General features: G+C 38.2%; 1 protein-coding gene across 2 annotated transcripts in view; it reads right to left on the bottom strand.

The window, feature by feature from the left end:
• TNKS (tankyrase) overlaps window positions 1-27471 on the bottom strand; it is a 125383-nt gene that overhangs the window by 14701 nt on the left and 83211 nt on the right. For both annotated transcript variants that reach the window (XM_021532595.4, XM_085578087.1), the window contains exons 7-20: window positions 25983-26049; window positions 25369-25555; window positions 23309-23430; window positions 20723-20814; window positions 20554-20632; window positions 11757-11928; window positions 10496-10575; window positions 9344-9489; window positions 8227-8392; window positions 5340-5559; window positions 4962-5071; window positions 2292-2480; window positions 741-978; window positions 2-84 (exon numbers count right to left, since the gene is read on the bottom strand). In XM_021532595.4, coding sequence (XP_021388270.2) covers window positions 2-84; window positions 741-978; window positions 2292-2480; window positions 4962-5071; window positions 5340-5559; window positions 8227-8392; window positions 9344-9489; window positions 10496-10575; window positions 11757-11928; window positions 20554-20632; window positions 20723-20814; window positions 23309-23430; window positions 25369-25555; window positions 25983-26049 — 1951 coding nt within the window. The remainder of the gene's footprint in view (window position 1; window positions 85-740; window positions 979-2291; window positions 2481-4961; window positions 5072-5339; window positions 5560-8226; window positions 8393-9343; window positions 9490-10495; window positions 10576-11756; window positions 11929-20553; window positions 20633-20722; window positions 20815-23308; window positions 23431-25368; window positions 25556-25982; window positions 26050-27471) is intronic.

Genomic DNA, 27471 nt, shown 5'->3' with positions numbered 1-27471 from the left:
CCTGTTCTGTCTCAAAGATGTCCCGAAGGTGCTCAAGACCCAGGCTTTTTAAGAACTGGGTAATGTTCATGTCAAGGCCAGAAACTGTAAGAGAAGAAACAAGCCTTTACATCCTATACATCTGATGTAACAAAAAACCAAACCACCTTAAAAAAAAAAAAACAAGCAATACCACTGATTCTCTTAAAATTCCAAACTCTGATTCTTTCTACAATCAATTTGTCTATGTCTGTAATAAACAATCTACTTCCATTGTGTCAAAGCTCATCACTGTTCTCTCTTCAGAATCAACTATTAAAAGCACAAACCATCTGTGACAAATACAAGCTCATACTGCAAAGAGATATATTTTTGCTATGTGACCCCCTTGGAGTCTGATCTAAAGCATGGACTCCAGATACTAATCAAAGGGTTTAAAAAGCCTTGGCAAAATCCCCAGCCATCACAATCAACTCCTTAATCAAAGCAGTTCTCACTGGATTTTCTTTATAAAGTCAATGAACATCTGGGCACCTAATCAGACCTGCATTTGTAGTCAGACCTAATGACTGATAGCAAACACAGATGAACAGTTAACAATGAACAGTTAACAAGTATCAGACACTTTAAAACACAGGTAACGTTCAAACTGCACAGTATTTTCTGGCTAGTCAGAAATGCTTTTCAGATAAACCAAGGCCTGTTTTGATACTAAGCTACTGTACTTCTGGCAATGTAAACTTGTCCAGCAGCAAATGTACCTTCTCCTTCCTTCCTGTCAGTTCCTGCTGCTCCATCCCCAGCATTTGATGTCCCTCCTACAGCAAGTTCTGCCAGTGGCCCTGTGAGGTTATCTATGCTGCTGGCAGCAGAGAGGCAGGACGGTGTGGATGCTGGCGAGATCACAGAGGCACTAACAACAGTAGCTTGAGGCTTGAAGCATGTAGGCAAAGCTTCTGGAGGCATCGCATCTATCAGCAAAGCTCGGATATCATCAGCCTGAAAAAAAAGAAAGAACACCCAACATGAGCTCCTACTATCACAAGTACTGATCTCTGGAAACAATTTTTAATTGTTTTATTCGATTGTTCTGGTCCCCATTAGAAAGAAAACTGTCAGCTTCTGTTACAGGGGAATTCACACTTGCAAGGACATTTTGATTCACTACTCAAGACATAGGTGAATCATGTTCTCCCCATTTCTAATGGTATGTAAGAAGCTACATCTAATTTTTTTCTGGCAGAATGATTTTATAAGTACTAAAGCCAGGGAGAACAATACAGCAACTTTACATGAAATCCTTCAGAACCTAGGACAGGAAATGCCACTTCTTAATTTGTCTGTCAGGCTCAACTTCAGGTGCATTAGAATAAGGTTTCAGTGGAAAGACTATCACTGCCTTTGCTATAATCACATCTCTTGGGTTAGAATAGAAAAAATAAGGACAGGAACTCAGGAGAAGTATGATCTTAGCTATCAGCTGGATTTAGCCTTTATTGATTAAATTAAGCAACACCCTCATCTGCAAGAACTTCCTCCTTAAAAATTCTTGTAGAACATTTTCCCCCAGAGAAATCAAGTAATTTTCATATCCTTCATCACAAAGCAAGTTTTCTAGAGCTCAGATTACTCTGGAGGATATTTCTTGAACTCTCCATAAATAAATCAATAACCTTAAAAGATACTTGCACCGAGACCAGACACAGCATCCATCTGGTTGCATTATCTATTCCATCAAGATTGTTTAAGCTGGGGCATACATGTTCATATAACCTTATTAGGCTTTTAAACCATTTACAAGTTTACAGAAGCCAGTTTTAGAGAAAGTTTGATAGCCACCTAGAGGTAGAATGAATTATTTGCAATGTTCTTTTGGAGTTAATTTTAAAAAATGGAACTGAGCTAACAAGAAGGCACTAAGCGTAATAATCCACCAAATGTTCCCATTCCTCTAAAGGCTCATCTGGTGCTTCTCCTAGGTTCAAAGAAATAATAACCAACAGTACACAGACTGACCATCATCAGAGACATTTCAGAGAGTTTTATTTCTGGCAATGAGGAGATTGATCCCAGGAGTGAATACTTAAGGAGAAGCAAACCTTAAATCACAAGCCATGCCAAGATTTCAGCCAAAGGAAAATGCCTGGTCCCATGGATAAAAAGCCACAAAGAGGCACTCAGGAGATGCCATTCTCTCTCCACCTCAGCACAATGGAAGCTGAGGACTGCTGATACCACAGAGCCATGGAAATGAATGTAATATGCAGAGTACATCCTCCAGAGCAGCCTGTGGCTGGCTAACATGAACTTACTGTTGCCAGGTCTAGTGGTGTCTGACCCTCTTGGTTCTTCATGGTTGGATCTGCTCCATGAGCTAACAGCAGAGCACAGAGCTGTGTCCTTCCTTTTTGTGCAGCTTCATGTAAAGGTGTGAACGCCCATTTATCTGTTGCATTTACACATGTATTATATTTGATCAACAGTGCTGCTATGTCCACATGCTGGAAAACAGAAGAACATCTTAATCAACATGACATTGGTAAAACATACACTCCTTCTTTATGCTGGAGGTAATGGTGCCTAGAGACTCTTGTGGTTTCTCTTTCCTGCAATTCATTCTGCTTCCTGTGTCACAGGAGTAGCACACTTCTCTAGATACCAATTCATACTGCAGTCCACAGTCATCTGTGTCTGTGCACTACCAGATCATTCACCAGCACAGAGGAACTGGGATCAGGTACAGAAGCAGATTTCTGTCACATCACCCCAAGTGCACAGCATGAAGTTTGTGCCAGCTGCAGCCGCAGACACGATACTTAATCCTGCATAAAAAATTATTTGTGGACAAACCTGAACTGGTGAATTAACTGGGCTGCAACTTTTGCGACACAATACTAGAAGCTCTGAAGATCAATGTGTTGTGCTACTGAGCCATCCCTGTGTGTACACAGAAGTCTTTGTTGTACTTTCTTTCTTGAAAGACTTTGAACTCATCTGTGGCATCACAGATCTGTTCTATCTTCACTCATACTTTATGAGAGCTGTAATTGATAAAATATATTATGAGTGTCACAAGAAACAGCTGTTTTACACGGGTTATAAAAGTAATGAACTTATAGCCCCATGCTTCCATCAATATACTGTCCTTGAAGTCTCCCAAGTAAAACTAAGAGAAACCTGACAAATGAAATTTTTGCCTGCCTCTAGCCAGTAGATCTTTCTTGTGCAAGACAGCAAAGAAAAAAAAGCAGGTAGTCAAAATGAATGGGTAGGAGCACGAAACAGTGACATTTTAGGCAGGGGCACAAAGAATTGCCAATGGATTTCCTTCTTCCCCTCAATGGCAATTAAGTGACTCTTTGCAGCTCTCATAAAACAGCTTAGTCTCTGAACAAGTGTGGCTTGAAAATACTGCCAACTTTATTTCTCCTCTCTGCCAAACTTTTAAAGCAATTGCTGTTCATGTGATTTTTCTGTCACAGAAAGCCCTATTGAGAGACACATAGCATGAAGTACTGGGTGGGAGAACTGAAGAAACTTTGGAAGGAAAAGGCAGAGCCTATGAATCTTGTCAGTTATGAACTTGTGAAACCAGTACTCCTCTCTACCTCCCATCACAGAGATCTGAACAGGCTGATAACAGCTCAGAGAGAAGTGTTGGATGCCAGGAAAGGTATGAAGCAACTCTTACCTACATAAGTTGATGGAAAAGCACCAAATGTTTTTAATGTTTTGTAGAGGGAGCAGGGCAATCAGGTTAGATTAGCATTATGACTTTTAGAAATTATAATCGGCTAAAACCAATTTCTGACATTTCTCTATGCCAATAAAAAAATGGTTTGGGTTTGTGTAAAATGTGTGTTTTGTTTTCTCATGCCAAAGAAAAGAACAGTCTTGCCAACAGAATTTATCTCTAGATCTCAGAAACATCCTGGGAATGAATGCTTAAAGACAGATGCTGATAAACAATATCACTTGGTATTAACACCCTGTAGCATAAAGGAATTCTGTGTTGCTTTCTAATCTTTCATCAGGATTTGGGGCTTTTTGCTCTTTGGGACACTGGGATCCTAGAGTGATGTAAAGAACCAATACAAATGGCATAGACTGAGTTCCATTGATGCTCTTTTTTAAAACAAGGTGAACACTGCACCTTTTATTTCATTTGTTCTCAAACAAAAGCAATCATGGTTCTGTTAGGGCCACCTGTTCCAGATTTTGCTGTACTTGTGCCAGGTAAGTAACAGACAAAGCATATAATGAGACCATCAAACCCAATACTTCATGATCCTCTCTGACTGTAAGCACAGTGCTAGGAGCTTCTCAAGCACTGTCTCTGTATAATTATTTACAAGAGACTTCTTTCTCACCCAATCCACAACTAACAACTGCTTATAAGCAACCTATTAGGCATCTGTGCAACTGTGACACAGATGCTTACTCCTATATGGATAAAAGAGGGCCTGCCTCATCTAAAATGGTTTGAATCTGTCACTGCACCCCCTGCAGCAGATGGCTTGCCCTGGAGGACAACCACATTACACAGCAGTCCTTCAGCTCTAGCAACAGATTCCTACCAAACCCCAGCTGTAACACACCTCCACATCCCTGTCATCATCTGCACATGATCCCCTGGTATTTTTCTCTTCCTTCCACCTAAGTCTTTCAGAGACAACTTGAGGTCTTTTCTGTTTTGAATATCACCCCAAACTGTTCAACCTTGTGCATCTGCGTGCCTGCATAAAAGCTACATTGTAGTCATATTCCCAAATTGCAGCATTTAACTGCTATAGCACACCTGAATCTGTGTCCTGTTTAATGTGTAGGACTGCAAATAGCACTCACAACAGCAACTTAGCCCAAAAAATACTTCATCAAAATCTGAACCGTGTTCACAGCAAAACAGCTGCAAAATAACTGGCTTTGGATATGACTTCAGAGTCCCTTGCTGTTCTACTCATGGCAAGACTGCCTGCACCTACCCCATAGGATGCTGCATTGTGTAGGGGAATTAATCCTCCTTTGTCCTGGGCATTAACATCAGCACCATGCTCAAGAAGGTATTCAGCTACTTCCAAATTGTTGTAACCAGCTGCAGAAAAAGCACAGGAAAAGAAATGAGGTATTAGGAGAGCTAAACTAAAGAAAAAAAATTGACAGAAAAGCTAAGGCAATTTTTCAACTGCAAAAGTTCCTCTTCCCCAGGAATTGTATTACCTCCTGAAATATGGTGCCATAGTTAACTCTTTGTACAGGACAATTCTCTGATCCTCTTCCTATACCAATCCCAATTTTGGGAAATTACATTCTGTAGACCTACCATAAATATGCAAGCCTTGAAAACCTGGCATGTCACCCACCTGCAAGATGCAGTGGTGTTGAATTTCTTCCCTGGGTGTCTCTGCAATTGATATTTTCTTGAGTACACAGCTTCTGCACTCGTGCCAGGCACCCTTTCTTGGCAGCATCTAGCAAGGCAGCATCTCCTCGCAGTAAGTCCTGGATATCTGTGTCCCCTTCTTTCACCAAATCCAAAGGAGTGTTCCCATCTCGGTTCTTTTTGGTTGGATCAGCTCCATGCTGCAAAGAGCAAATGGAATGCTAGTGTCACAATCGTGCACAGAGCAGTGCATGTGTGTCACTATTTTGTGACAAAATCCCAAATAAAATGGGATTTTGCAGACCTACCATAATGAAGCAATAATTGTATAGATTTGTAGGCACAAGAAAATTAATTTAGAAGTCTGAGGCCTAAGAGCACTAGTCTGAAACACAGCTGTGTGAATCTCAATTCCACAGGCATGAATGGCAGCCCTTTGCAGGAGCTGTACCTGTTCTGCTTGGAACTGAAGTATGTTCAGGAGCATTTTTGGATATAGCTATTGCTTACTGTCACAGCGGCATGAAAGGAAAGCCAACTGCAAGTATCTCGCTGCCAGTCCTTCCCTTCTCCTGAAAACTGGCAGGAGTCAAATGGCTGGTAGAGGTATATCCTGAGCACAACCTTCTGAGCTAGCAAAACCAGGCTCTGAGTTTTGCTAAACATCACCCTGATATAAAAAGGCACTTGTTTCAGAAGGGAACTAGCAAAATACTCTTCTCTACACTTTCCAATAGACAACAGCACAATTTTAAGCAGTTTACAGGTCTTTGGAGAAGTGAAAAAAATTTTGATGGACAAATGGAGTTGGATGACTGCTGGAGTGTATCTGTGCTGGTAAAACACGTAGATCCAGCAGTGATAAGAACCCAGTATTATAGCACTGGGGGATGAGAAGGGGAACATACAACTATGTAGAGCATATGGTGTGAGTCACGTCCACATTCAGTTTTGTGGGAGGACAGCTCCTTCCCTATTCACTCTCAGCAGCAGTGGGGAAAAAACAAAGATAGATAAAGCAGAGGCAGCTGCTGGTGCTAGAGTTCTCTGGCTGACCTCTTCAGAATAGTCAATCACAGTGGTCCAATCCCTGCCAGCAAGTCTACCCTGCCATTTCCCATTGGACTGGGAATGAGAGAACAGCAATGGGTGAACAGAGGGAATTAACTGCTTTGTATTTGGAAGCAGTACAACTGTGCAAAGGATGAAGAGCAAGGGGCAGAAAGGACAGAGTATTGATTACACAGAGCAAGTTTCCACATATATGGTTCTTCTAGTAAGAGAGCACTCTTTGTGCAAAGCTTTTTAGACTGCAATGACTTCTCTAAGATATGACCTGAAATCCCTTAATTTGAAACTCATCAAAATTGTAACAATTCAAATATACCCCAAAATAAATATTTAAATTAAGAAGCAGTGTCTTCTGAGACCCCTTCCAAGGCATAGAAACAAATGAAGGTGGTCATTTCAAAGAAGGGTGATTAAAAAAGACACTGTCTCCAAAATGCCTGTTTATTTTTGTTTCCTTCTTCAAGCAGATCAGGAGAGAAGGAGCACAAGTCAGGAGGGGCCAAACTCAACATTCACAACTCAGCAGAACTGACAACACTGCCAGCTGGCATAGGAGACACAGCAGGAGAAACCCTGAGTAAACTGCAGTGTGAGCACATATCCACAGACTCCCAGAGACTTTACATCTGTGTCACCTTAAGGGCATATTTAGCTCTTAGCTTGTGAAAGAGTGATTTTAAAAAACTAAATTTCAGCACTTTTCTATTTTCTGTTGTACATCCATTCAGGATCCTCTGAAGACAAAATATGGGTAAACTCCCTGTGGAATGACCAGCAAAGGACAGAGATCTCCAGTGTCTTTAATGCAACACTGTGCTTGAGATATTACAGGTGCTCCTATAGCTTGAGCTAACATCTCTATTAGGGTGTTCCTTCCAGGCCACCACCATGCCTACTCCACAGATATGTCTTAGTATCTCCTGTTTCTGTTGTAGATGTGCTTCAAACTATCATTCTTCTCTCTCTGACTGCTGTTTTGGTAATCAAGTGAAATAATTAATGATCTAGGAGGGCAATAGTGGGGCTTAGCAGCAGCAAATGAAAAGTGGCTGGGGTAGATCCTCATTATTTATGCATATTATGGCTTTCTCCTATTTTAAATGTTGTGCTTCAGAGGGACATAAGTAGGCAAGGCTGAATGAGGAAATGGGATTGGCAAGAAATTCTACTCTAGCACCCCCTTTCATCCTCTCAGGTCAGGATCTGACCTTAGGTTAAGAAGTTTCTCAATTTCATGTTTCTCACTGGAAATATCTTTGCATTACCTCATGCTCTTTACAGGTTCTTCCTCTAAGTAATAATGAATATTTATGCCACAGTATATTAACATGCATTTCCTCCAGGAGCTCAATAAATTATACATTAACATAACAGTTTTAAATTTCTCTCATACCAAACAGCATTTAAGGACCCACCTTCCGCTATTGCTCTGTAACACACACTTGCATAAGTAGTAACAGAATTTACTTAAATGCAGTAACTATTTCAGAAAGGGATAGATAGCACAAGGTAGAGAGTTCTCATTTTTACACAAATTCAGCTGGTTTTTCCAGTTTCAAAGTCTTGTCCTGCTTTGCTAGCAGTATTTATACACATACTGGAAACAGTACTTGTACAGGTGACTCTTTTTAAGTCAATGATATTACACAAGAAACCATATGAAAGTTGCAAGATAAAAACTGATTCAAAGATACCACAAAGAATTTACTGAATGCAATTAACTTTGCATTAATTAATCTTGAGAAAAAATAAATATATATGCATTTAAAGACAGATCTGACATCTCCAGCACATACTTTTAAAAGCAGTTTGCAGATTTCATATTTTCCTTTTGCTGCTGCTTCATGTAGAGGAGTGAATTTCCACAGGTCTGCCACGTTGACAGAAGCACCATGCCTCACTAGGAGTTCAGCTACTTCGTAGTGTCCATAAGAACATGCATTGTGCAGGGGCACTAAGCCACTAATCAAAGAGAAAGCATTAATAGCTAGAGAATAAAATCCTACATGCAATCAGTAGATAAAACTCCCCCTTTCACCAGACATTATTGTTATCTTTCAGTCTTTCATGGTTTTATTTCTCTATTTAAAGAATCAATTAAAACTTAATTATCCTCCTTCAATTCTCATCCACATGACTTTTAAATACTTAGCAAGCCCTAGTGTTACAGCTTCCACAAGCAACTTCAATGCTGTTAATAACAGACAAAAACCAAATGGCAAGACTCACATTGTTCTGAATTTGGATATTTGAGTGTAAATTTCAAGAAAGACATAACACTATGTAATATGTTTTAAGTGCAGTTATTAGTAAGTACTGCACATATGATAGATACAGAAAGATACCCAAACACTTATTCCAGGGCAAGCCTGAAGATACAGTGTTAGAAATTTATTATCCCCGACCATGAACTAATATAGGGAGTAAAAGAGTGAATACAACCATGCTGCTTCACAACTAATGGGAAAAACATGTAAATGCTTTATATAATTTAACTGAATATTAACTGTAAAAATAATTAATTATAAAAGCTAAAATGATTAGAAAAATGCCCAGAGATATCCCTGGAATTTCACACCATTTTATTCAAAACTAATTTTATATCTCCTAAAACAAGTTAAGGGCTGCTTTTATGCAAAACAAAGTCTCCAAAATGGGCAAAAAGTTGAAGAGAAGCATCATGTATTACAGTGCCAGGTATGTACTTGATATAGCTTTCCCAGACAGCAAAGTATGTTGTAATGGCCTATGAACCTCCCTACAATACAGGAACCATGCAGAATAAGAACGAAAGAGAAAAATTTTCAAGAGGAAAAACACAATGGTCACTGAAATCTGAAGTAAAATTAATAAGTGGAATATAAGCCTCACACTAATAGAGAACAGCAGAACATATCAAGGAATGAAATGTACCCTTTATCTTTGGCATGCACATCTGCTCCATGGTGCAAGAGATACTCCACCACTGATACACGGTTATATCCTGCAGCAAAGTGCAGTGGTGTTGAATGACGACCTTCCAGATCTCTGCAATTCACATTTTGAGGGCTGCAAAGTTGCTGTGAAGACAAAAGAAAGAACACAAAATCTAGTACAGAACTAAAACTAACAAATAAGGAACTCCCCAAAACCAAATGGCAACAACAAAACCTGAAATAAACAAACCCAAAAGAAAATAACTAACTACCACCTTCAAAGACTACAACACAAAATTTGATCCACTTATATGAATTTTTTAAGTATCAGGAAATTTTTTTCCACTTATGCAAAGTAAAAAAAATAGCAGCTCTAAATTTACAGCTGAAAGTACTTCTACAACAAACAAGACTTAAATGATGGAAGCAGTGTGAAGATGTGCATAATGTATAAGAAAGGGTGAACCTCTACATCATCAAGTACCAGGTTCAAGGCCATGTAACTTTCTCCAGATATATTACCATTTCTGGCCTATACTGCCTTCAGAAAACCAGAAATATTTAGCTTAGTAGTCAAAGGAGCTGCTGGTGCACAAAACTGCTGCTGTTCATATATTAATATATATCATGTTGAAGTTCAAGGTGGGAAAGTTGCACAACTTTGCAGGCTGTTTTGTCCAAAAACCAAATATAAAAACCAAGATCAAACCTTCCTGCAATGGTGGGATTCCACGGCCTGACCCTTCACCTTCAGATTAAGGATGGTTTAAAATATTAAATCTGCTACCTGTTAACAATATTTCCTTGCCGTTGATTGAGTCATGCACCTGAGGGCTTATTTTTACTAAACTGTGATTCTGAAAATCACAGCGTCTGCTTCAAAGAATTATGGCTGCATCTGAGTCCATCGAAGACACGACTGTGTGAAGGACTGGCAGAATAAACAAGCAGAAACCCAAGAGAAACACACCTCAGTACACCTTAATGTACTGCCTTCTAGAAAAAAAAAAAAAAAAAAAATCCACGACTTCCCATTTTTTATGATTTACCATTCATTGGGCACTGCTTCCACAACTCATGTAGCAGAGGCTTTCATAAACCTTGCACAGCAATGCCAAGTACAAAATTCACAGGAACTGCTCAAACCTACCTTCACAGTTTCCAAGTCTCCAGCTTTGGATGCTTCTAACAAGCGATAATCCACATCGGATGTGCGCACGGGTGTACTTTCTACATAGGGAAAAAGATGTCTTAGGATTACTTAGGATACATAAATTGTGTTAACTTGTGCTTAACGTATTTTCCAAAGCTGTGCGGTGGAGTTGGTCTGTGGTTACTTGTGAAAATGCAGCTGGGATTGTGATGTTCAAGTTCATATTGCAAACATGTCTGAATAAGGAGCTTTAGTTTTAGAGCAACCCTAAAGCTGACATGATTCTGCCAACATTATTCTCTCTCAATCCACATACATACATTCATATGCACATTTTAACAGGTAACACTACCCATGTAACCAGCTACATCTCAGGAGTGGGTACACTTCAAAACAGTCCTTCCTTGCACTACTGTAAAATGTTTTTTCCTTTTTTTGTCCTGTCTTAAGGCAATATTGTTGAAAACACTAGAGGAAATGGAGTTTCTAGCTACCATGCATCTTCACATCTATCTGGATATCTGCCTCTGTTTGACTACTGCACGTCTCACTGTAAGGTGAGTTATTTGCTCTTTAGTAGCTATTGATGCCATTATTCTCCTCTGTACTTGCAAAAATTCAAATGTAATGTGGGTAAGAGAATGCAAACCCTTAAGGACTTATATGAAAAACAGTGGCACCCTCTTCAAACATCTATTCATCTTTTTAATGAATGATATAAACAAATTATTACCTAAGCACTATCCAAAGCACTTTCACAACAATCTTTCTCTACTGGGCAAGCAAGAGATTTGAAGTAAAAGTTCAAACAGATTAGCAACAATCAGTGTTTTTCTGCCAGTAACACTCTTGCTTGTGACTGCTGAAGTATGGAGTACCTAACATGTTGGCTGATGCAAGGAAAAAGGTTTCTTACATGCTCAGCAATATTCCAGTTGCCTTGTAACTTGCTATCAAAAGAATCCCAAAACTCCCTACACATGTGCCTTCCTACAATCTCTTTGTACAGGAACATATTCTAGATCTACAAGATGGTTTTCTTCTTCCTGATTTGCACAAAATCACTGAACTGAGCAGAGCTGTTTATTTATTTTCTGACAAGTGTCACATAATACATACTGTAGTTGTGTGCACTTGATGGCTAGGAAGGAGAGATGAGCAAAATAGTTCAAGTCTCTTGCATTGAGATAGAAACAAGATTCAAAGGTGTAAAGTCAGAAGCTGAAGTTCAAATACACAAACCTTTACTTTTACTCACCACTCAAGATCTGTTGCACTGCTTCATTTCCCATCTGTGCTGCTGTGAAGCCTTGCAAAGAGATGATGGAGGGATCAGAGCCATAACTCAGCAACAACCGGCAGGTCTGCAAGTGCCCTGCTAACGCAGCCCTGTGCAACGCTGTTTGACCAAGTGTGTCCAGTGCATTCATCTGAAAAAGCAGTAGCAATATAAAATAAAGCACTGTTGTAATTAAAAGGCTGCACCTGTCCCTGTCCTTAACAAAAAGAACAATAAGAAGAATTTTCCGGCATACAAATTTACCTATCACTTCTTCTGCACTGCAATTAAATAAAACCAAATGACAAAACAGGCAAACACTCCAAAGGAAAAATAATTTACCACAGATGTCTTCCTGTCTTTTAGTAACACAGGTTATTTGTTTGCATGACTAACAAACAGTATAGGAGCCCCAAGAACCATACTTCAAATCATGATCAAGCTTTTTACAAACTTGATGAAGGTCAACCTTGTGCAAGAAAAGAAACACTATCACAGCAGGAGAAAGAGGTAACTTGACATAAATTGTTACCAAACAATTCAAAGATCTTACACCTTTAAGGAAATTACCATCTGTCATTGTCAGAAGGAGAATAACTCAACATTACCCAGTACTAAGAATTAATGCAAAACAAAGATGTCAAATGAAGAATTCTATGAAGGAGTCGGGAGGTGGGGAAGAAGTTGGATGCAAACATTTCCTCCTCACTTTTTGTGTCTTTACATGAATGTTAAGTATAATTGGATATAATTCTTCTCAATACAAGGCTGTATGAACAGGCAAAATGGAGTTTAATTTTCAAAGAGTATGATATAATGGAAACACATCCGTCTGTCAAGATCTAACAGAGCAGCTAAATAACTTGAAGCATCTTTCCCAGTGCTCTATCAAAAAAAGGAAGAGAATAATAGAGAGCTTTAAAAAGCGGAAAAACCCCCATGAAAATAACCTTTCAAGAAGATACTCTGTACCTAGCAGCGATTCATGACAAATTTAAATGCAAATGCCCAACAGCTTTTTTACCACTTTATGAAATACAGAACTACTCTCTAGTCTCTGCAAGCAACTCAGAACCTGTTATCTGTTTCCAAGCCTACAGATTGCAGGCTGTGAACTGCATGCATAATAAACTTCGTTACTGTATAAAATCCACCTTTTTACCTTCTCAAAATCTTTGTGGTGACAGCAAACAAAGGTTTTGCTTGTTATTTCTCACCTAAAATGCAGCATGCAAACCCTGCTACCCTTCCACAAAACCAGAGAAAAAGCATTTTAGTTAAGACATTTATTCTATAACTGAATGAAATGTAACTAAAACTAAATGAAATTAACTATGCAAAGATCTACTACCAGATAGGGTAAAAAATAAGTAAAATACCTGCAACACTGCAACATCAAGTCACAAAAAAGAACAAAGAACAACCAAACAAGAAAAATGAGATTCGATATTGTCTGAAATTATTTTACAGACGGATAGGGTAAGAATTTGTCAGCTCACAAACCTTTCTTGCAGCAAGATAGACAGGAGAATAGGTCTGCTTTCTTCTAACTGCACTCAGTTCATGCCACTCTAATGGGATTGCCCTAAAAGTTTTGTTTTAAATAAAAAACTTACTGCTATCATAAATATTAACTAGATGCTGAATGTCCCAAATCCATCATTTTGTTCAGACGATGATCCTCATCTGTTTCAGGACACTGGATACCTTTCACCACTGATAAGGGCACAGAGGTAAGCAGAACTCTGGGGCTACACACATTTAGTGATGGTAAAAGCAGAATGAAATGAAATTTGTGGATTCTCAAAGTAGCTGATAATGCTCTGTTCATCCAAAAAGGAAAATCATAAATAATGTATTCTATAATACTGACTTCCTGCGTTAAACAGGCCTGTACTGAACAAACTGTAGAAGCAATAGCAGCAAGACATTCACTGTGCACAACTCGATACTGACTATGTCCCTGGAAAAAATATTAATATTCATTTGAAAAGAACACTGTCAGAGTCATCAGAGCCACCATCTCCTATGTCTTATCCAGATCTCCTTTCACCTCTAAGCCATTATCTTTCCCAACAATCAATTATTCTGGCAGAGAAGAATTGATTGTTGGGAAAGCAGAACATCGGCCAATTGAAGAAATACCTGCTTCCTTCTGAGACAAAAAAGGCTGCAGCTGACTGAGGGATGCATGCACCAAATGCAGCTGCTCTTTACCTCAGGAGCAGAGTTAGGCTTTGCAGGCCAATTTCACTGTGAATATGTTCACTTAGGGGCAGATCTTCTCTCACCAATATTGCATTACTTCTCTAAAACCAACCAAAGAATATACACCAGTAAGGCTTAAAGCAAGAGGACTTCCAAATGAAAATTAACTTAAGCACAACAAATTGAAATACAAGACTGAGATTAAAGTCTTATAAAAATCAGACCTGGTAAGACATACACCTGGCTTAAACAATGTTCAATACCAGGTCCAAAACCACGTACCCTTTCAAATTCAAAGTCTAAACTCTGTTTAACAAAATATATGAAATATGTAATGTGTACTGCTTTAACTGTGCCCTGAGTAGCCAGATTGTTCAAGCTGCACTTATTAAAAAAAAGATAAATATAAATTTGGTCCCCTTTATAGGCAGTCTAAAATTAGAAATCTGTAGCTCTGAATTATCTTACAGACAAGTTTTCTGCAAGGAGTTAAAAATGGCAGGTTTGACAGTTTTATTCCACAGCACACTGGCTCTGGATCGAATTTTTTCACCTTTTAGCATGGAAGCAGTCATTCCATTGCTCAAAATGCAACATAAAAGCAGAATACAGTTATCAATTGAAAAGAGTTTGTAAATAAGTGGTTTCAGAGAAAGATACTGATCTGTTCAGTACTACCCAATGCAGACTTCCTTCTGTTCTCTCCTCTCTCTCCCTTAATTTCCTTTTGTCCATTCTGAACAGACACAGTAGAGAAATGGAAATGGTCACATATCATCAGACAGTAGTGAGATTTCCCCTTCCCTCACTGCTGCTCTCTAGGAGCAGTGTACACAGTTATGGCAATATTCCCTTGGCTGCCAGGCACTTGTGGGAGTTCAACAGCTCAGACCTGTTCAGGAAACATTTTTTGCAAGATTTCATAATCATATCACCTTTCTATCAAGATCAAATGTCCTAAATATTCCTCCTGCTCCTTGACACTACAAACAGCAGCACAAAAAGCAACAGCTTCCAAGCACTGCGATTTTCTCTGTGAAATCTTTCTCAAAGATGTACATTCCAAAAACCACATGTGAAACTTGTGCTCTGCCAGCAGTTCCATATCACAGTATCCTTTCCTGCAATGCAAATGCTCTAACTGCTCTCTTCCTGCACTAATTCTGAAGACAAGCTTGCAGTATGTCTTGTGTCTTGTTGTCTGTCCTGGGGCGACTTTATGATGCTTGTATTCCCATTCATTTGTTTAGTCCTTTTGCACCTTTAAGATTGGTTCAGAGAGCGAAGCAGGGGAGAGAAGCGTGGAGGTCTCCCCCAAAATTCACCCTAAACCAGGACATTGTCTAACAATAAACACAGGAGTGAAGCAGCATTGGTAACAATTTCAAGCACAGTCAGCAGAAGGAAGCAGGGGAAAAAAGGGTCAGTTTTACTCTGAAAGCTCCTCTAGGATTCAGTCAGATGTTCCACAATTACCTCTTCTGCATAAAAGCTTAAGATTAAGGTCAGGACATCTGGATGTGTAAGCAGTGAGAAAAGTTGAACCAGTAAATCACAAGAGACCACACAGTTCTTTATGTTGTTAACCATCATAGTCTAGAATCTGCTACATTTCTGGAAGGCAATTTAATTTTTCAATTCTTACTGTTCCCTGAGATACTCACACCTCTCCCTGAAATGCTGGAAGTGAACGTGTTGCAAAACTAGGTTATTCAAAAACATTTCAGTTTGTTGTGTGGGTCTAGATAGATGGTGAACATTTGCAAATCCATGATCTCGAAAGGCTGGCAACATGCTACTCCAATGCACTGAAACAACTGCATTATGCAAAGATGCATAAAGCAAGATCCTCCCAGCAGAGCAGAATGAATTAATTTCTGCTACCATCATGAATAGGGACACTATCTCTCTGACATGACCTTATAAAGGTTCATTTTATCTTGCAGAAGAGAGACATATAATAATTAAAGAGCATTCATCATCATTTCTGCACTTGCCCAAGATACTATTGAACTTACATGCTTGCAGGTCTTTCTTTCCAACAATCCTTCCAGTTCAGAAAACATTCTAATCCTTTACTTCTGCACTGCTAGAAAGCTGAGTGTCTTTCTGAACACATTAATTTCCCATGCGTCTATAAATTTGGGCAACAACCTAGTCATTTGAAATATTCAACTATCTCGAAATACAACAAAACAGGATGAAATGCACTTTTTTTATTAGCTCACCACTTTCAAATTATTTTTTAAATTAAATATTTTGATCATCTTCAAAGATAAAATCATGGCATCTGAAGATTTGATTACGGGTCTAATAAAAATTGTATATGTTTGAGGATTCTTTGAAGATGCTCTGCTTTTATTTTTCATATGGTACTTTGAGAATATTCCACATCAAATAAGCAGTGGTGTGAAATGCTGTCTCACACAAACAGGGCAGGCAAACAAGGAAAAACTGGCATTTAAAGCCACAAATATTTATGATCAACATTCTTGAAGACGAGTCTAAGAAATCCCAAGGTTTCTCACCTGTTCTTTAAATTGACAGTGAACTTCTCCAAACTCAAGTACCAAGCTAATGAAACCATCTTCCATGGAATGTGTGTTGATTAGACATAACATGCTGATGTGCAACTAATGTGCACAAGGACTTCACAGCTCAATTAGGAACCTAGTCTGTCCTGTCAGTAAGGGCAAGCAAGACACACCAAAAAAAGCAATTTATTGCTAATTGCTTGCCAGTAGGTTAATTCTTGCCCATACAAATCACAGAATATCCTGAGTTGGAAGGGACCCATCAGGATCATCAATGGTCCTGTCTGCACAGGACACCCCAAGAGTCACACCAGGTGGCTGAGAGCATTGTCCAAACACTTCTTGAACTCTGTCAGGCTTGGTGCTGTGACCACTTCCCTGGGGAGCTGTTCCAGTGCTCAACCACCCTCTGGGTGAAGAAACTTTTCCTGATATCCAACCTAAACCTCCCCTGACACAACTTCATGCTGTTCCCTCAGGTTGTGTCACTGGTCACCAGAGGGAAGAGATTGATGTTCTCATATGTTCTTTCTGTAAAATAAGTCTCAATCAAGCACATGTTATTCAAGAAGTCCTTCACTGTTTATTATCATCTAACATACTTCAAACAGCAAATTTACACAGTGAAAACATTATGGATAATTAAATCCAGCTCCAAGACACAAACCATCCCGTGTCCATCTCAAATTCCCTAAAGCAGTCTTTATCATGCTTTAGCCCTTTCCATAGAACAGAAAAAGGCTACACATACAAACTTCACTGTATGTGAATTCACTTTTCTGACACAGCTGCTCCTCATGAAAACAGAAGAATTTCCTATAAAATGCTAAAACAATCCCAAATTGTTTTCTATCTACAGAACTTTATATGACATTGTCTTCTAGAGCTATTATTGCTGGGTTTTTTTGTAGATCAGCTGTCTTCCTTTTGTCATGGTATTTTAGAAGAAGGAAGTTCTACTTTCTCTGAACCCCTAACTACACATATTTTTCAAACTGTTACTCTCTCAGTAATCAGTAGTGGTTTCCAGAAGGGGGATTAAAGCTGGCTTTAACAGTGCCTCTCATTTGACAGAAGAAATGGCTGCAAAATGAAAGAACTCTACATTGTAGGTGTCATCCATACATACTTCAGTAAGCATTTTGTAAGAGATCACTATGGAAATTTTTATTTTATTTTAGATTGAAAAAATAGATTTTGATGGAAGAACTGAAAATTTTGGAAAAGGGAAAGGTGTCTGGTTATGGGATAATTTGTTTTACTATTTGCATTAATGACTGTGGCACAGGAGAATTGTGCTGAAGGGCACAAATATAAAATATTAGCAGAATCAAGATTCTCTGTGCACTGCAAGATTTCAGAAGAGATCTGAGTACTACTGTCTCATATCTATTAAAAAGGCAAATATGATCCCACTATGCATCAGTCAGGCACTTACAACAGAGGTATGGAAGTGCCATCATGCAAGGCAGTGGTGGAGTAAAGTCTATTCTTGTTGCCTGAACTCCAAGATTTCCTCTGGTGCTAGTAAAGAGAAGGGGTTTTAAGGACTAATAGGAAAGACAACATTCCCTTATGAGGGAAGATTAGGTGTTTGAGGTTTTTAGCCTAACAAAACAAAGGCTAAGAAGAATCAGTTTGTTCAATGCAAACACCTCACTAAAGAAAGCATCAAATAAGAGAGGTATTTTAAAAGCAGGAGGGTGCAGTTCAAAGAACAAATGGATCTTCACTGGAAGGCTGCTATCACAGGGAGACTAGATTCACCAGCTCATGAGAACCCTCTCTTGTAAAAAATATAACCAGACATGGTCAAAGACCTTAATATATCTGATTACATCTTATGAAGTAACTAAAATTTAAAACACAAAAAGAGAAAACGTGTGTTCCAAACACACACAAAAAAAAAAACCATCAACACCTGTATCATGATTCAGGAATGAAAGCTGCCATGTCACAACAGTCAGAAACAAAGAAATCAAAAGTATCTGATGAACTGAATGCCCACAGTCAAAGCATGAGCAAGAGGTCAAATGATAATATATAAGCAAGACAAACATTTTAGAGTGATTAAATATGCCTAGTTAACTAATACTCTTGAGCATATCCCATCTGGGAACTACAAAGTGCCTCATAAAGCCTTAATGATCTACCTCTCATTAAGAATTATGGGTGCATTATTTACTGTTTTACAGCTAAGAAACTTTGAATGCTGATCCACTGCACTATGGAAATATGCACTTAATATTAACTTTGATTAGTCTCCTGCCATGCACGTAAGTGCTTTGCTAGATCATAAATGTGAATGGCCTATCCTCAGAATAACATAGGATATGGGATATGAATGAAGAAGGAGGTTTAATGATCACTGTGTACCTCTATTTGCATACTGTTGATGGAATAAATGACAGAACACACCACTCAGTGTCATTCTGTTGATAACCGTGCACCACTCAGCACCATTAATCAGTTCACAAGTGACTCATGGATCATGATTAGGATTCCCAGCTTCAGGAGATAAAAGAATTATAAACTATCATCAGAATGTGCCACTGACAAAATAAAATGGGTCCATTCTAGTAAGGATGCCATCTTTGAGCTTACTCCTAAACCTGACTACAACTGACATAGATTTTCAAGAGAGCACTAATTTAAATAAGGAGAGTACAGCAGTAGCACACAGAAGCTCCTTGTATTTCAAAGCAGCTAGCACTTCGGTATCAGTACATTTGAAACTCCAGCATGTCCAGTTCAGTGACTACCCAAATACCATCAGTACTGAATTCCTGTGCAAAAGCAGATCCATAAAAATTATGAGGTATCTATTCCTACAGCAAAATGAATTTTTTTTACTTTCAATGCATAGGCATGATACTAAGAGTGAATCTGGGAAAATAATAACCAACAGTTTTAATTATTATAATCAAGAACTTTGGCCCTCCTTTCCCCCTTAGGCAAAACTTAGTAGTCACCACTGCATTAAGACTCTCAAATACGATCAACTCTGCTGTGGAACTGTTGTTAAGCTATTTTATGATGCCATTAAAGTACTATGGAAGTAAGTAAGAAATCTGGCAGTGAGTTCTTATAGAGGCTTATAAATTAAAATTCATTGTTTCAAAATAAAAACACTTAACTGTGCATACAACTACATTGCTCATACCTCCTATCACAGCAGGACTGACACTTGATCACTATTACAGACAATAACATAATATAACAGGTAATAATTCAGGTAACAATAAGGTAATAAACAGGTAATAATGAGCTCTTCATTTCTAGCTCCCTGAATGGAAAGGAAGACTTAAAAAGAGTAATCTGAGCCCCATTCAAAGCAAAAACAAGGAGATCTTTTATATTTTAGCTAATGCAAAGAAAGTATCCATCCAAAAGAGTTTCTGAGAAAATTAAGTAGCGATACATATCATTACCATGAATATTAAGTTTACTGCTAAACTTGTAGAAAGATCATTCCAAAACACTTTTGAAAGATGCTTAAACACACTCTAAATAAAGTCAGTTATAGCTTCCTCTGCGTTGAGTAACTTGCTGAACAATGTGTTCACAAGCTCACAAGTTACTTAGGTCAGCACCTATCAATAGCTAAAGGGCACAGCCAAACAATCTAACCCTGAGAATAAGAAGCAAGCAAGGGCTAAGGAATACTCAACAGTAAGATACTAAACTCAGTGTTATTAACTTCAGTCACTGGATATTTTCAAGTCAACAAGAGAAAGCAACATGAGGAACTGAGATAACCACATTTATTAGAAAATATATCAAGGTTCATTAAAAATGAGTAAGGTAGGCTCCTAAAGCCTGTATTCAGTTACTTTGAGAGAATTAATTTTCAAATGGGATTCCTGAGGATCCTGTACTTATTTCAGATAAAACACATTTCAAGGTTAACACAAGAAGCACAAAGCTTATAGACTAAAAGGCAACAATTATCACAAAAACTTACATGGTATATAATCAACATAACCCTTCTTATTGCCCTTTGTCTTAAATAAAATAAATGCAAGTATATTTACCTTTGCTCCATGTTTATGCAGAACTTCCATGACATCATTATGAGCTTTTTCAGCTGCAACATGTAAAGGTGTCATGAAACTAGAGGGGGGAAAAAAAGTGATGTGTTAGTTTCTTATATTCCTAGCATGACAGAGGCCTTTGGAAAACTCAAACATTTGAGAAACCTACTCTTTGTTTTTCTCGTTTACATTTGCTCCTTTCCTGAGCAATAGTTCTGTAACTTGTTTCCTCTTCGGATGCACGGCAGCAACAGCACAGTGCTGCAAAAAAAGTAAATACAAAGCACATTTCAACTACACAGACCATAAAGAACTTTAAAGATACATTACTTCATCCCCTAATTATTCTGTTAAAAACAGACTACAAAATTTACAAACAGAATTCATCATACTGAACAAAATACAGGTTAGTGATCACTGTTAAATTATTCTATGCAGAAAAACAATTTTAATTTTAAAGCTATTTATCACTTAGGAAATAAGCAGTATGGTCCCAACTACATTAACCAGCTATCAGGACAAAACTGACACATAATGAACAAAGGAGGGAAAAACAAAGAGTTTGAAACAGCCTAACTTTTTACAGAGGGTTTCCAAAGGGGTCTATAAGGATTCTGCTCAGTTGTCAAATTGACAGGACTAAAATGTTGCTTTGGTTCTTCTTCTGTTCCATACTGACCTTATTAATGGCCATTTGTGCCATACACCCAACTACAGACTGTGTAATAAGCAAGCAGGCAATACATTTCTCTTAGAGTATCTTTCTTCCCATGCTACTATGAGAAAGACACAACCTTCAACACAGGGATTCTCAATGCTCATGCCTGCCCTTGTGGGACCACACAGCCCTTTGCTAGATCTAACTATTGTCCTAAATGTGGCTGGCATCTGTTGGCTTCTCAACAGTAGCGCTATCAATGCATTCCTGAAGCCTGCAATTACCAGCATGGTTCCAGATAAGATTAAATACCCAGCCTTAAAATCAAGTCCAGAAATGCTTATTTCAAATGTGGACATCTCAAGATAGCAGACTATGAGAAATAGGAGAAACTTTTGGATTTTTCTGTTTATATCTTTACCCACATTTTAAACCAGTAACCCATAAAAGGTAGGAAGCCTCCTGGAAGAGTTCTCTAACTTTCTAATAGCAAAACAATAGCCTTTACAATTAGACAAACCCCAAACCCAATGCTAATAGGTAGCACTAGTACCAATAAGCATCTTTTGTCCAGTTTCAGCCTTCATTATGAAATACCTTTGCCTCCATATGAAATACCTTTGACTTCTATACTGCTGTTAATCAGCAGGGCACATCCAAATTTTGCAAAGGCAAGCTTTCTAAATAACCATTAAGATCAACTTTTGCTGTGAAGTGAGGCAGCATTTTTAAGGCTTTGCAGATAATGTCCTGTCTCTATTTCCTGTTTATGTGATAAACAAGCTCTAAAACACACAAATGCTGAAGTATTGCCAAACCTTACAGCATCACTAAAACCTATGTGAGGTGCTTGCTTTGGCCTTTTGGCTAATACAGCAGAGACCCCAGTGGCCCACGGAAAATGTTGTCATGCTTAGGGCACAAATAGCCCAGTTAGATTACACATAACCTCATCTGATCCTAGAAGCTAAGTCCTTTCATTTGGACTGGTGACAATTTGGAAATCTCAGGCATAGCAGCCAAAAACTGAAAAATCACAGTCAAGCACTTAGTGAACAGTGAACCAAATACATCAATAGAACTAAAATATTCCATTTGGTCCAGCTGTCTCTGCAGAATCAGCAGGCAGAAAAGAGCAAAGAACATCAGAGGACTAAGAAGTGATAATTACAGCTAAAGAGATGCCACATAGTGACAGTTGATACACTCAGAAAGAAAAGGATAACATAATCCCAAATTTCATACTGTCTTCACATTCAGCCTATAAACCTCTATTCTCTATCATGCTTCTAGCTTCAGGCGAGGATGCTGAGTCCTCCACAGAGGAAACAGAGCATATGGATGCTTGGTACCCAACACACAATGTTCTGATCACAATGTTTCCAATACTAAATATGCAGTTGCATGCCTGCAGCCGAGACCTGCCACTGGGAAGAAAATGTTCCATTGGAATAAAATATCATAACTATAGTGGTTTTAATAATACCATCAGTCTCAGCTTCAAAGTTTTCACTACATCTGGGATACTGGCTGTGCTCTTTGCTTCCACTGCTTCTTTAAACAATTAAATAAGAGCGGAATAATACCAGGAAAGTCTCAAAAGAGCCCTGTTTCTGTAGCTAATGTCATTGTCAGTACTGACATTGTCAGTACTATTCCAAACCTGGAAGACTCCATGATATACACCTATTTGCACCACAGTTTTACATATCCTATGACAAAAAATGGTAATCCAAGTTTGTTCACATAAAACATGAAGGAAACCCTGGGCTACTGAAATAAAATCTAAGCCCATAAAAAACCACAGCAACAGTCCAACAAAAAAAGAGGTTTATAGGAAAAAATGCAAGAGAAGAGAAAAATGAAAAGGTGAAGAGTGACTGGACTTCTGTAACCTACCAGAAGGAAGGAAAAAAGTGATAAATTATATGATGTTTTTTCTATAATGGTGATTTTATTTAAGTATAGAAAGTGTTCAATGCCAAATTCTCTATCTCAGATGATGAATGTATTTTCATAGTGCAGAAATAAAACTCCTTGACTCCAGGCTCCCAGCACATTTATCATGAAACAAATGGATTGACTCTATAATCTCACCAGTGCAGTCTCATGTGACTGTGGCTGCTTAAAATTAATGATCTCCAAAGCAAGTGTCTTTTTCACTTTGGCTAGGTCTGCCTCTCTGGCTGCTTGCAGTAGAGAGTGTCCTTTGAATTCATCTGTTAGAGGAAGAAGACACATTTAATATTCAGCAAAATGTCACATTTATAAATGTTATTGCAGAAAGACAGCTATACTCAGTAAGAGGAAAGAGGAGTGCTTCTGCATGTCTTCGAGTGGCAGCTGACCTGGGACACAGAATGTGAAAGAAGCTTTGCTGAAACCAAAGAGATATGCTAAAGGATAGGGGAAGCTATTCCTTGAGTTAAATCCTTACAGCTTTTCTCCCTTTTATCTTCCATCCATTGTACATGTATATGTGACCTCTACATTACCCACTTCTGTGTTCAAAGAAGCACAATGCTATGAGCTATTCTTAAGAAAATAAAGCATTACAGTTGTTTTTAAAAACTTTATTGCATTTGCAAGACAAATAATTCAATGTAAAGTATATTAAGTATATATATAATTTCTAAAAAATTATAAAAAACAACAAAACCAACAATCATACATATATAAAATTTAAATATAAAATACTAAACTATTGGTCTTAAAGAAAATTGACTAGCTAAGCATTTGAAGCCAGTCTGCTCCAAAGATGAAACGAGTTTTGACAGCAGTCATATCTTTGCAAGGACAGATTGCTAATTTTGTTATTTCCAAATATTGTTTGGTTCCATTTTAAATAACTTTGAATTTGAAAAGAAGTGTTTTTCTCAAAATGTTCAGACAAAAGGCAGGTCAGGAAAAATTTATTTGAGCCTAGAAAAAATACCTCAATTTCAGTAAAAATATAAATATTTTTGTTTCATAAGTAAACTTGAAATCCTGGGTTTGTTAGCCTAGGGGCTTTTTTCTCCCACCTTTGTTTTAACGTCTGGTTTAAACTTCTTTGTAAGAAAAGCACTACTCAAAGCACAAATGCAAATAAATCTTGAAATAACAAATATCATGTAATTTTATTCCCCAAGGATAAGACAAAATAGCTCAAGAACATAAAAACATGATATTTTTGGGATGCAAATACAAGCTATCCCATCAAGATACTGTCAAATTTGACATAACGTTCACATTTGTTTACAAATTTCAGTGGATATTAATGGCCATGAATCTTCCCTCACTGCTCTTGAAGAACTCTATATACACAAATAAACTGAAGTTTAAATTGAATTTTTTTGCTTGTTAATTTAAATAAATTCTATATTAACCTTCTTCAGAGCCAGAAGCTATAGCCCAGGACTCAGAGTAGAGAAGTATCTAATAGATACTAATGCCCTCCTCTTTTCTTCTAGACCAAAGCTTTCTGCTGCACATGATCTTGCCATCTTCCCCTGCAAAGAATAGTGACTAGACCAAAACCTGACTGGCTGTGATTTTGAGTAGTGGAGAATCACATTATTAGTGCCTGGGGGCTTCTGCTATACTGGAAAGGTGAGAGATAAAACCAAAAACTTATTTATAATTGAGATGCTAATTCTCAAGAAGTTTTCTGTAACTTCATAATGCTTTGTTTCCATATATGTCTCATTTAATTATCTTTTGCATTTTAAGAGTCAGAAAACAAATCCCTCAAAGAAGGAAAGCAAAAGCATACAAATTAAAATTAGAGATGAAATATTGGTTTGTAAACAGCATAAGGATTGCTGCAAAAGAAAGTGATGGAATTTCCATCCCCAAGGTTGCACACCAAAGCTTCAGAAAGTTTCTAAATGCAATACAGAGCCTCAATATAGAGGCTCCTATGTGACTGAACTGGACTTAAAATATAAAAAACCCCTGAGGTCACTGATTCAGCAGTGCCTTAATAATTCTAAGCTTCAGAAAACCAGGCAATATGACCAACGACGTATCAGAGGTACCTGTGCACTTCAAAGCGCATGCACAGCTGCAGCTGCTCTGCTGCTCTGTGCTCTCTTCTGAAGCTTGAGGAAGGTGGCCTGGAAGGAAGGCATCCCTTTCCACCCACCACCAAGTGTTTTCAGTCTGGAAGCACTTACAGGTCAGTCTCTCCCTGAGCTCAGGCGTTGGAGCCATGTCAACCGCGCTCTTGCCGTGGCAGTTGACCAAGGTGGGATCGGCGCCGTGGCTCAGCAGGAGGGAGCAGACCTCCACACGGTTCTTGGAAGCAGCCTCGTGCAACGGGGTGAATTGCCAGAGGTCCATAGCATTCACGCAGGCACCATGCTAGCATAGCAAAAAAAGCCTTGGATTAGGAAGAAACCGTTTTCAACAACTAAAAACCTTACAGATTTTTATTTTATTATAAAAATTGGTTCAAATCACTCATGTATGAACACACACACAAAATTAATTAAAAATACCAGCATACACCAAAACACGTTAAATCTGAAAAAAATAATTGGAATTTTTATGTGAGCTGATTTTTGAACAGAAAGATTCAACTCTATTATCAATCCAAAGAAATTAGATCAAGAAAAAAAAACACATATACTGTTTCAAAGACCTACAGCTGCAGGCTTCTGAAATGACAATATGATGTTTGAAACCTGTTATTATCAGGAAGAAAAAAATCTTACTTTTCAACTCTAATATAAACAATTCATCTAACACATCTAAATCAACAGTTACTACTTTCCATCCTTCTGCTTACCTTAAGCAGCAGCTCTGTAACCTCATAGTGTCCATAGGAACAAGCGTTATGAAGAGGCACAAGACCACTGCATGGAAGAAGAAGGCAAATGACAATTTTTTTAAGTGGCATTTTTAAAGGAGGAACAATTCTCTCCCTACTGAGATGAAAAGATAAAATGAAAGTTAAAATATTTTAAGAAGTTAAGCATTTAAAAATTAGGATTTACAATCTAATGAGAAAATCTGACTTCCCCAAACAACACATTATTTAAGTGTGGCATTAAAACTAGGGATTTTGTTGCTTGGTTTTTGAAAGGTTTTTTTGTTGTTTTTTTTTTTTTTTTTTTTTTTTGTTTGTCTTTTTTTGGTGGGTGTTTTTTTTTTCTGCTTTAACAGGCCACAGATATTTAATCTACCATTAAGACTAGCATTAGCTGGCTTTGATGTGATCTTTCTTGAAGCTATTAAGGAGGGGGAAAAGTCCCATTCCACATTCAATTTCCTCAACCGTGTTCTGCTTCTGCCTAAATAGGAACTCCTGTTTAAATAGGAACTCCTGTTTAAAATGCTATGTGAAAGGTTAAAGTCCCCAGATAACTCTAACTAAACTCCTGGGTATCTTATGACAATGTACAAATATCCATAGAAAGCAGACTCAAATTGCTGCTCTAGACTGTGGAATGACCTGATTTTCCTCCATTTTTACAGTACAACCTATTTAACTATTCAAGATACTTCTAAGAGAGTCCCTGTAATTTTTGTAGTGTTATATTACTGCAGGCCATACTTAAAAATGACACTAGCAAAGTAAATAACAGGGATTTATTCACAAGCACAAGATGTAATAAAAGTCCTGCATTGAAAAGGAGATGTGAGATGGGCAATTACTGCAGAGGACAAAATTAGTTTAATTCAAGCCAAGCATGACAGGCTAGTTATGGCTCAACAGATCAGTACACATAATACATGAAAACCATAATTAACCCCATAATACCTATGAAAAATACAGGGGGCATTTCCCAGGACTGCAAAACCAACTTGGAGATAATTAGGACAGCAAGTAGTAGACAGCAATTAAATAAACTTAATTTTAAGGTGATTGCTCCCAGAAGCAGCAACACATTTGTCACAGGAGAGGAAAATTTGGGGAAAATTTGTCTATCATTACTTTTCTTAATTACAACTCATGGGTGCATGTGCGAGTCAGAGAGAGACGACCCATTCCACAGAGCACTCAAAACACCTGCCCCCTTCCAAAATGATGGTCATCTCAGAGGACTGAGAGCTCCAAGGCCTGTCAGCAAAGACAATCCTGCAGCAATGCACCTGGCCACTTCTGCAGCATCCCCTCCCCTAGGGGATCCTTTCCTAAGGGAAAGGAAAACCAGTGGAGAAAGAGCTGCTTCCTAGCCTGGGCTTCTCCTTGGGAGCAACTGGAAATGATGGCCATTTAGAAAACACAGAAAAATTCCTAAGCACTTTCTCTGAATTGACTCCATTGAAGAGAA

This window comes from Lonchura striata, chromosome 4 (genome assembly GCF_050655825.1).
Source record: "Lonchura striata isolate lonStrDom1 chromosome 4, ASM5065582v1, whole genome shotgun sequence".
NCBI classification, from domain to species: Eukaryota; Metazoa; Chordata; class Aves; order Passeriformes; family Estrildidae; genus Lonchura; species Lonchura striata.
Note: the sequence above shows the minus strand (reverse complement) of the source record. Positions and strands in the feature narration are given on the sequence as shown.